Raw genomic sequence first — 11,315 nt, 5'->3', positions numbered from 1 at the left:
TGGTTACTCCATGTTTACTAACTATAACATTAACGTCAAATCACTCTTTTTCACTTCTTACTCAGTCAGCCAGAGTGCAGATCACCATTAGATTCACAAACCTGAAACATCATCCATGTATTGACTGCTGGTGATGACTGTTGTCAGCTGCTGATACTGCTGCTGCTGCCGCTTGTGGCGCCTGCTTCAATGACAATAACTTTCTAATATCCATAACTTTATAGGCTATTAGCTTAAAACGCGGAAGGATCACTTCTACTTCAGGGCAGGCTACGCAGTACGCAGGCTAATGTCTCGCAGTGGATGCCTCTCTGGTGGACTCCGGTACTGCACATTACACCCGAGACGTTTTAAAAAAATAAAAAGTTTTTTTTTAAGTGAAACATCCGGGGCTTGAGCCCAAGTAGCCACCCCCTAGCGCCGCCACTGGTAGAAACGTTTTTTTTTTTTTTTCTGTTAATAACACAATCACTGAATCACAGAAATCAAGTTTCATAGCTCTGGTGATGATAAACAATAGAGTGATTATAACTCATGGTTACCAAATTTCAAAAATGTGTTTAGCTTCTCACTTAAAATAAGTGCTTTCCCTGTATATTTTTCGTTTTATTCTGATTTGCTTAAAGTACCACAAGTATTTCATATCATAAAATAGCCACAATAATGACCAAGTGAAAGTGTATTTCACCATTTCACACAGCATTCGTTTTTCACACCATTAAAATAAGTCAGACTTGGAATAAATGATAATTGATCCAACTGTTTATTCATGATCTTTACATTTCCAAGATAAAATGGGAAGAGACACAATAAAATGTTTCTGAAATGAACAGAAAAGTGAGAACAGTGTGTAAACATTTCTTTTACTTAGCCAGTCAAACAGTACATTCAAGTATCTGTGCTAAGAATTCCTTCATTGCTAAACTGTGTACAACATCGCTGACACTGAATACATGTTTAGAATACTGAAGAAACAAAGACACACAAGCAACTTCACTAAAGTACACATAATAAAAGTCCCTTTTATATGACCTTGGCTTACTTTATGACTTTGCTGACGATGATTATGTTTCCCCCCAAAAGTGCAAATTCTCAAGACGTATACACTGTGTGCACAATTATTAGTGAGTATTTTGACTATATAAGCATATTTTTCAACTCCAAGCTGTATAACTTGAATGCGTATTGGATTTAAAGTTATCAGGTGATGTGAGATGAAAATAAACTGAATGAAATGGGAACATTTTCGTTTTTCCCTTTAGTTGCATAATTATTCTGCACCGAGACCACTGTAGCTGTTCAATAATTGAAATAATCCTCAAAAATACTGCTTGCTAATAATTGTGCACGAAGTTTACATGTAAAGGTATTAATGATATGCAGTGCATTTTGACTGACCTTTGATTACAGTGTGTAACGGAAACAGTGTACTGGATATGTGTGTATGTGTGCTACATGGTCTAGAGCTCTTTTCTTCAGGATCACGAGGTCAGAGGAAACATAAACACAAGGCCCAACATCATCTGTAGCAGCCATATACGGGAGCCAGCCATATTCAGAGCAGATGAGGCAACGTGTGGAGAGGAACAGAGCTGGGTCAAAGGTTTATCATCTCCATTAGAGTCTGATCCAGAATCTGCTTTACGCTCAGGCCCTCTTCTTTAGCACGTGAGAGTTTATCTGTTAATAATAGCATTGCTTGGTTAGAAATCATAAAAAAGAAACATAATTAAGATGGGGTAAAAACAGACAAAGCCGGGTTAACAAACCGTGTTAGATATGTGCCGATTATGAAAAAACTTGAATGTAAAAAATTACAATTAGTTAGCATTCCATAAGTACATACATATCATCGAAACTTGAGCCAACTCACTGTGAATATCTTACTAGCTATAGACAGGGCTGTAGTCAAGACTACATGAGCGGATTTTAGGACAAAATAATGGACATTTGCAAAGTGTTTTAAATGCTTATCAAGACCCTTAGACCCTGTACATCAGTTCCAGGTCTATAAAAACAGTATCCATTTCACCCCACATTAGAGACTTCCATTCAAACCCCTTCCCGTCACATTATCTTCCTCCACAACTACCCTAAATTCCTTTTTTGCCTCTTTATATTTCCGTATGACAGCTTTTGGTCCGTCTAAAGATTTTACTGTTAAATTGCATTGCTCCCCAACCTTTGATTTTTGACATATACTGCAGTTAGTGACCCATTTCAGATAGCAGTCATTTAATCACAAGGCACATGTTCCTGCACAAGCCTTCATATACAACTCGTCTGCTTATATTAACCAATTCATCCTTCACACCAAAGTATACTCCCTTCTTTGTTACAATTAAGACTCGAGTGAATTCAAGAGTGTTTCAACTCATAAAAGTAGTTAGATCAGAGACAGCCTGTCAAGAAAAGCAACTGTATTGCTAATGCAAAATTAGCAATACGTGGTCCAAACACTGACATGGGTGAAATGCTACAGATAAAAAAGGGTTTTACAAGGAATATTTGACCACCTGCAGCATTTTAGGAGCCTTTCCCAATCGTCCCCCACTGGCCTTCCCCCCGTGAGCAACAGCACCCCATGCAGGCGCTACAGCCCTGTTAGTAACTGAGTAAATATATCAAGTACATTGTGAACCATCACAGGCTGAGGTTATCCGACCTCTAATCAGAAACTGCAGCTTTAGCATGCATAATATGAAAATCATACATTGTCTCCCTTTTGTTAAAAGCATGACTTGGTTTAAGCTTTGCGTCGTAGACACGGCTGTCTACAACCGTTGTTATATCACAGCATTAGACAATATGCCTGGACGTTTGAGTTTCAGAAGAATGGAAGCATAGGAAAGCCCATTCCCGTTTAATCCTCGTTTAAGGCTACTCTCAGTTCATTGGTCAGAAGGCGGTTTTTCTCAATCTGCTTGTATAGATGGTCTTGACAGTCAGAAAGCAGGTAAGAGAAAAGGGGAAGAGACAGAAGAAATGTTAGTACAACAGACAAAGAGTTAGTGCTTTGGAGATCATCACAGAACAAGGGTCAGTCAAGAACTGGACGGCAGACTTCATTAACTCAAACTATAGCGACAACTTACTCCATTTGTCATGCCAATAAGTCTCACTAGATGTCAGTAGATATCCTGGTAACCCATGGCAACATCACCTACTCATTAATTCTTAAGTGTTTGCTGAGATCTTTTTTTTTTTTTTCCCCACAAAGATTTTGAGTAAGGCCTGGAAGAAGCCTACACACATTGACTATTGGTGCAGGGACGGGGCTACAAGCATCGCTCTGGAAGCATTAACACTCAAATCAATTACCAAGCGGCATAAATGCTTCATGAAAATTGAGGATTTAGACAGAAATGATTATTCTAAAAGAGGTTTGAGTCAGTCCTTTAAATGCAAAAATCCTTGATTAGGCACAGTTGATTTTTCTAAGTGTGACAAAGATATAAAGTAAGTTGAAATTGGGTTACGTTTTATATTTTTACTGCAAATTCACAGTAACAATACATGAAGCAGAATAAACCCTATATCCACGCAGGTCATGACTTCTGGTTATTTTTGCCATATTCTTCAAATTCAAATGAAGGCAAGAGGATGGTTGTCATTCATGTGAATATAACAAACACCCCAATACTGCCTTTGCACTCCACAAGGGTCCTCACAAACTGAGAACAAATAAATAAAAAACAGTGAATGGGAGGAGCTTCAGAATTTATTTGAAAGCTACTCAACAAAATAAATTAAAAGACAAAGACAACAGGAATGAAATGAAGAAAGATGGGACAAATAGAAATGAAGAAACATGGCAGGAGAAAGGGGGAAAAGCTGGCAGAGATGGAAGTGTGTTTATTTTACAGGAAGAAAAACGGCTCAAAGTTCTGCTTGAGAAATGAAGGAAGGGATGGCAGCAGCAACAGCCCAGTGCGCAGTAGTTACGGGGCAGAAAAGAAATACAGAGACAGACAGTTGGGCTGTGCTGCAGAGGAGAGAGGTGATGATCAACCAGCTTCTGGGAGAGGGGTGTAAACATTTAGCTGTGAAAAAAGAAGAACAAGGGTTGGAGAAATAATGACGAGGAATGGAAGAATAATGACATGCAGAACAAAGGAGCAAGAAAGGGATGCAGAACTGAGCTGGGAAACTATAGAAAACGAGAACAATTAATGTTGCTATGTTGGATGGAGTAATAAAAGAAAAACTAACACGCAGTGATTAGTTAACCAGAATAGGTTTTGGGAAATGTAGCTAAGAATCTAGTCAAAAAGACATGCATTACACCTTTAGTTCACACTCAGTCATACATCAAGGTTAGACAAGCAGTGGAGGATACAAATAAAATCCACGAATCTGTAATTAAACTAGATAAAATAAATCACTGCACTCATACATGCCACTAGAGGGAGCTATTGTTTGTTGGTTAGGGGTGATGAGATCTAAGGCACACGGCAGAAAGGAGCTTGTGGTGAATTACATGGAGGTCATGTCGTTGAGGGCGTTGTCCAGCTCCTCGCTGATGGCCTTGAACTTCAGTTTCTGGGAGTACAGCTCGTCTATTGTGTGGCAATTATTTTTCAAGTGGCAGGGAAAGATTTGTAATCAAATTAGAACAGAACAGAAAGAATAATAAAGTCAGAGAACAGAAGTCAAAAGGGAAAACACAAACAGAGAAACTGAAAATTAGGACAGAAATAAGGAGTGCAAATGGACCAGCTGCTGACGTTGTGTTAAATTCCTGAGGAATCACTAAGAAACTGAATCACGTGTGCCATGACCCTGTGAGGTCTGCCTGGGACGAGCTGGCTTTGAACAGTCACTACAACAGAGTGCCAAATAGCATCGTGCAGAGAAATGTTCTAGCCGACATGAATAATATCACACGGGCATCAGCGCTTGGTATTTTCCCTCGACAGACAGTCCCTATATTTTTAATGAGGTGTATTTCACACCCTGCTGCCCAGATAAATAACATAATGAATGTTTCTTGAAACTACAGACAACTGCTGTTCATTTGATTATAGTAGAGGACTCAAAGTGGAAACCTGAGTGATGCCTAACACGATGACTTTTGTGTTGCTTTTTGAGAAGGAACTGCCTTGTACATCACAATTGCACTGTGACAAATACTCCCCTACATTTTGTGAAAACAACTTTTTGAAATGCGTAATAACGAAAGTGGAAAAGATTCATACCCTCCAGGTCATCGATGGTCTTCTCAAGCTTGGCGACTGATCTCTCAGCGAACTCAGCACGAGTCTCAGCCTGAACAGAGACACAGTCAAACATTAGCAATTCACATCAAGAAGTTAACATTACAAGCTACAGCCCTTCAGGGAATCAGATCACAAAGAAAGCAGAATACATATACAGTGTATGCTTAAGAAAAACAATATATACAGTATAGTTGACAATGAAAGGCCTAGTTTAAAAGTTGCTCGACAAAATATAATGAGAAAATAGAAACACAGGATGGATGAACTGTACATTTCCAAGTTAACTCACCTCCTTCAACTTGTCTGTGAGAATCTTGATCTCCTCCTCGTACTTGTCCTCCTTCTGCGAGTACTGTGGTTGCATACAAAGGCCAGAGTTAGGCAAATATTCAGGACAGTTTAAAACACTGGTCAAGGGTTTATAATGTGGGTTGATTGGAATGTATCCTCTTGGTCAGACAGCCTTACCTTTTCTGCCTGGGCCTCCAGAGACTTCAGGTTGTTCTGCACGGTTCTCAGCTCCTCATCGAGCTCAGAGCATTTTCTGTTGATGTACGGTTTGGTTCACAAGCAGAAAGATGCCATAAACAAACAGAAAAAGATACAATCGGAATGAGTCTGAAATGGTATTTAAATTTGTGACTTTATGAGGAATAGATGTGGGGGGGGGGGGGGTGTTTTTACCCTTCAGACATCTCAGCGCGCTCCTCTGTACGTTCCAAGTCACTCTCAATGATCACAAGCTTTCGTGCCACCTGAAGTCAACACATGATACATCAGAAGGAGTTACATTTCTTCTGCTATTGCCACTGATCATTTAATGACTTAGTGCCAATAATATACATCTGGAAGAAATGGTGAATCGACGTCAGCTGCTGCATTGAAGTGAAAGAATGTAGAAACCGCTACGCTCAAATTTCAAAGTGCCGTGAATAGCGGAGAAACATGCCTCCTCGTATTTGCGGTCAGCTTCTTCTGCGATGTGTTTGGCCTCCTTCAGCTGGATCTCCTGCAACTCCATCTTCTCCTCGTCCTTCATGGCCCTGTTCTCAATGACCTTCATGCCTCTGAGGGAAAGAAAAAATATCAAGGGCAAGTCATGGGCACCACAGCCGGCCAATGTTATGACAATTCCCTTTTATAAGACTGACAAAGCTCAGTAGTTTGTCTTATAAACGGACCTTAAAAAGGCATTCTTTTAAATGACGTTTACCACCAAGCACCTAGTTCATTCAGTATCACAATGTTTAAGGGGTTTGAATAGTGAAAAAAAAGACTACATATATTTTGACGTACATCTGATGACAATGAATGATGGTTCGAATGGATGGATGGATTACAGACAGTATTTTTTTTCTTATTCTGGTAGTGTTCAAAATGAGAGCAAATGATGACCGGGTGTGTATGCAACATAAACACAAAGTGCCAAGAGGGAGAAATGGGACTCTATTATGCTGTAAATACCTGCACACGTCACGCTTAAAGACAACACTTGTGTTTTCATCAAAATTCCACAGTTGTGCTTTTCACATTTTTCCAGGAGTTCTAGAATCAATTGTATATTAACAATTGAGAATGTGTCCTATTATGCAAAGCTAAACTACTTTTCTAACCCTGTGTTTAAATGTATTAGATCCTACTGATCATTACTGCAATTTTACTTCCAGCCACCAGTGGCAGCACTGAGGTGTAAGGAGTGGCACTCCTGCAGAGTGCATCAGGTGCATGATTTGATTTTTAGCATACAGTTTAGAAGAATACACCATTTCAAATCAGAAATACTGTCCTATCCATGCAACATTAGTCTTTTTCATAAAGAGTATACTTCACATACAGGTACTTCTAAAGGCGATGAAGAAATTAAAATCTCATAATGTAAGGGTAAATGTATATGAATAGTACAACAAACAGAGGGGCGTATCGTATGAGAGGACCAAGTGGGTCTGTTCTCCAGGTGAGGGTACCCACCTCTCGCTCTCATCAGCAGCCTTCTCAGCCTCCTCCAGCTTGGTCAGCGCCGTGGACAGACGCTCCTGAGCCCGGTCCAACTCCTCCTCAACCAGCTGGATACGTCTGTTCAGGGAAGCTACATCTGCCTCAGCCTAGGAGAGCAAAACAACAAGATCCTAGAGTCAAATCAAGTTCATTAGTATAGCCCTAAATCAATTTCAATTGGATTCACAGGCCTACAACATCCAGCCCATCCCTTGCACTCCTATGGGAGCTTGGGCTGGGTCAGGAACAAACCCAAGGGAGGGATGCACCAGCGTGCACATTTTATTTGTTAAGCAAGTGGCATTTTGGATGGATCTACTTTTAATACATCTTCAAACCCCGTGTAAGAAGCACTTACATACACTTTTAGACTCACATCCACCATTCTTCCCTTTTTGCCAGGCGAGCCTGCAATTCCCTGTGTTGCAGTCATTAAGTTATCCTGTCCCAGACATAATTAGCAACAAAACATGGCTACAATTCAATGTTTTGTAAGTGGGGAAATAAGCTCCTTTGTGTTCAAACTAGCTTGTAGCCTGCTGCAGTTTTACAAAGAGAGGATTTCAGAGGTCCTGTGGTGCTGCTGCTGCAACATTGGCCAACTTGTTACATGGCTGTTTGTTTATTCGGGACATACCGGGGTGGTGCCCTATCATCTACTACTCATCGTGTGTTTGCATCCTACAATACAGATAATTTCAAGCATGTCTACCTGCGATAGAGTATTAAACCGTCTGTCTGGGCCTTGCAGCCACGCTTTTTGACCAGATTTACGCCTAATGCCGTCGACAGCCTGGGGACTAATTGCCTTAAATGTAATAGCGGCTTACTGATTCCCTCGCACTCCTCTCCTGGTTCAGTTCCCTCTGAAGTCCCGTTGCACGGTCCTCCGCCACATCGGCCTGGTCCTGCAGCGACTTGATTTTCTTCTTCACAGCATCCAGAGAGCTCCCACCGGCCATTTTTGCTCTTTTTTGTGTCAGCTAAGCTAGTTTTGGCTCACTCGGCTCTGTGCAGGCTGAACGCAGACACACACTCTTGGAGATGCGGCGCGTCTGATCCCTACCCCCACCGCCTTTAATCGACCGCTGATGAGGATTGGGTGGTGCGACCAACCCCGGAAGTAACCGATTATTAACCCCACGCTTGTTCTACAATTTATCACATGAATACAAAAAACATATAATAATTGTGCTAATTTACTTTTAAGTTGTTTTCCTAATTAAATTCATGTAAGTGTTTCTACTTTGTGTCACTTATGGTTAAAACTATCTTTGTGTGCATCCCCTACTGGTAATTTGAGCCAACCCTATCAAAATCCCAGCTCCAACCATTACACTGAAGATTTAGCAGCTAAACTAAAAATGTTTACATGTAAAATTATATGTAATAGTTTTACATAATGAACACAGCTTAAATCATAGTAGGCTTATTACTATTTTTGTTATTATTGTGATTATTTTTGTTTTTAATAGCATTATTATGAGTATCAGTGATGCAATGTAACTCAAAGTAGGCTACTGTTTCACATGAATAAATTCATTTATGAATTTGGCTAATTTCCAATGTTTTTTTTCTAATTACATTCATGTAATATTTTCCTACTTCTTGTCTAATGTATGAAGTGTTGTAATGAACACAATCCCAGCTCCAACCATTATACTGAAGATTCAGCAGTTAAGCTACAATTGTGTACATCACAGTATATTTAATCATCTGATGAATTAACACAGCCTAATATAATCACAATACTACAAAAATATTATTATTAGTAATCATATTATGATTTAGTATGATTATTATTAATAATATTTGTGTAGTATTGTGGTTATTATTGTTGTAATGAATAGTATTATGAGTATCAGTGATGGAGTCTAACTAAAAGTACTGTCCTTAAATAGGCCCACACTTTGTGCAGTACTTGTACTGTACTTCACTGGAGTAGGGTATATTTCTACTTTAAAACCTTATCATTGATTTATGATTTAATAACTAAATTTGAAAGCTTACGTTATAGATTTAGATCATTTATACAGATTTTAAATAGACAAATAATTATGATATATCTTTATATAGAAATTGTGTGCAGAAACACACACATGTTTGCATTGATTTGTTTAGTTTTTTTGCAACTTGATTATAGAATTATTTGTATTTGTATGTTTTTGTTTGTGTATTTGTTTGTTTATAGTTAAGTTGTATTTAAGAGAATCTCGTATTATGCATCTGACATGTACTTTTTTAGTCGCCCTGTCATTCAATCAAACAATAAGTTGTTGAATATTGTTGCTGTATTTGTTTTCAACATTGTTGTGGCAGATTGTAACATATAATCAGGCCTATTTGGTGTAATATGTAAAGCAGTCAATAAAGAGGTATTTTCATCAAGGTAAGACATAATTGTAAGGTGTCAACTGAAACCAGAACAACCGCAAATCTGTCAGGGATCTCCTTGTAAAATGCCCCCCTTGAAACCCCACACTGGCTGAGATGTTATCCAAATGAGTTGGGAACGCACTGGTAAGCCAGTGTTGCTGGGACCTTACCATTTACAGCACAAGAGCTACATTTAACCGTTCATTTTTTTAAATCCTATTCAACCCACAAGTCTCCCATAATTACTTGTTGCACAACTTAATAATTAGAGTAATATAGGGGGTTGGTAATCATATTCATGGCGCCCAAAGGGGGGTTTAAGGGTCAAACCATTAGGCAATGAGTGACCCGATGGGGCTTCCCCACCAGTCAGGTACTGAAATGCCAAACTCACATCTGTGGCTTTCTTCTCAGCAAGCTCAAGTTTCTCCTGGGCGTCCTTCAGGGCCTCAGAGTACTTCTCCAACTCATCCTCAGTTGACTTCAGCTTCTTCTGCAGTGCTAACAGGTCATCCTCAAGCTTCATTGCAGAAAAAAACAAGAGGAGATTTACTAACATGCAGACAGATTCATTATCCACACAGTCAATAACATTAAGTATGTGGCACCTGATGGTGTCTGTGAAAAATCTCTAAGGTATGAAAACAATAAATATTTGCTCTACATACTAAACACTTTTTAAACCAATTAGAAACCAATCAATCTAGGCTGTGAGAACATATTTGTTATTAACAAATCACAGCTGAATCATAAGAAAGTCATTGATAAATGCAAGATTCCCACTTCATGCAGCTTAAATATTAAGTAAAACAATGGAAAAACGCAACCTTATGATTTCAATTTGTTTTTATTAATTCTTTGAGACACCCATATTATTCTTCAGTGCCAGGATATTTTACACGCAGGAATAACGAAGTGCTAGGCGCACCGTGCCATTAGCACCAGCGCGTAAAAGCACCGGTGCGCATTTCTCACTGGCTGCCAACCTGTTTGCTCTTGTCCTCGGCTGCTTTCTTGTCTGACTCGGCCTGTTCAGCTCTGTCCATGGCGTTCTCCTTGTCGAGCTTGAGCATCTGCATCTTCTTCTTGATGGCATCCATGGCTGCTTATTGTCTGGGGTTTCCTCCACGCAAATACAAAAACTAAATAAACTGAAAGAAATGATCGGAGCGTCTGAACCACACTGAACGCCAAGCTGGAGTGCGAGCTCGCCTGGGTTGTATGCGTCAAATATGCAGTTTGGCAAGCAGTGACTGGACATCCAATACTTTTTTGAAACAAGTGCGGCTGTTTGTCAACGTGGTACCTGTCTTTTTATCTGGATCTCTTCAGTGATTCGCTCTTCCAAGATATTTGACCACTTCTGTGACTATACATGGGGTACCGACGTCAGGAGGGCACTCCCCCCTCACACCAAGACCTCCCATTCCACTCCTTTTTCTAACACCCCTCAAGTGACAGGCAGGAAGAAAAAAAGACAAGGCTCCAAAAAGTAGTATAACTTCTGAGGGGGATTATTGGAAGAAACATGCTGATATGTTCTTAGCCTGCTATCACCCAGGATGATAACCAAGAAAATACATGGAGCTGATGTGACGCAAGTCAAATTGCAGACTTGATCTGACAAATAAAGTAATATTGTATCGTATCTTATCGCATGGGAGAAACTCAAATTAAACAATTGCACCTGAATGTACCAACTTAAAGGATTTCAAACATTGTCTT

General features: G+C 39.6%; 1 protein-coding gene across 8 annotated transcripts; it reads right to left on the bottom strand.

Moving 5' to 3' along the window:
* Window positions 1–744: 744 nt before the first annotated feature.
* Window positions 745–10,840, bottom strand: LOC117439999 (tropomyosin alpha-1 chain-like). Of its 8 annotated transcripts, XM_034076189.2 has the most exons (10): window positions 10,577–10,820; window positions 9,985–10,110; window positions 7,188–7,321; window positions 6,169–6,286; window positions 5,904–5,974; window positions 5,688–5,763; window positions 5,509–5,571; window positions 5,199–5,268; window positions 4,481–4,559; window positions 3,953–4,043 (listed from the first exon to the last, which is right to left on the bottom strand). In XM_034076189.2, the coding sequence occupies exons 1-10, from the start codon at window positions 10,688–10,690 to the stop codon at window positions 4,040–4,042; spliced, it is 855 nt and encodes a 284-aa protein (XP_033932080.1). In that variant the 5' UTR covers window positions 10,691–10,820; the 3' UTR covers window positions 3,953–4,039. The 8 variants fall into 8 exon arrangements, with proteins under 8 accessions (XP_033932072.1, XP_033932097.1, XP_033932087.1 ...); XM_034076181.2 differs by lacking the exons at window positions 3,953–4,043; window positions 4,481–4,559 and adding an exon at window positions 745–1,680 and having other exon boundaries at window positions 10,577–10,808; XM_034076196.2 differs by lacking the exons at window positions 3,953–4,043; window positions 4,481–4,559 and adding an exon at window positions 1,592–2,937 and having other exon boundaries at window positions 10,577–10,817.
* Window positions 10,841–11,315: the final 475 nt, after the last annotated feature.

The sequence above is a fragment of the Pseudochaenichthys georgianus genome, chromosome 3 (assembly GCF_902827115.2).
Source record: "Pseudochaenichthys georgianus chromosome 3, fPseGeo1.2, whole genome shotgun sequence".
Taxonomy (NCBI): Eukaryota; Metazoa; Chordata; class Actinopteri; order Perciformes; family Channichthyidae; genus Pseudochaenichthys; species Pseudochaenichthys georgianus.
Note: the sequence above shows the minus strand (reverse complement) of the source record. Positions and strands in the feature narration are given on the sequence as shown.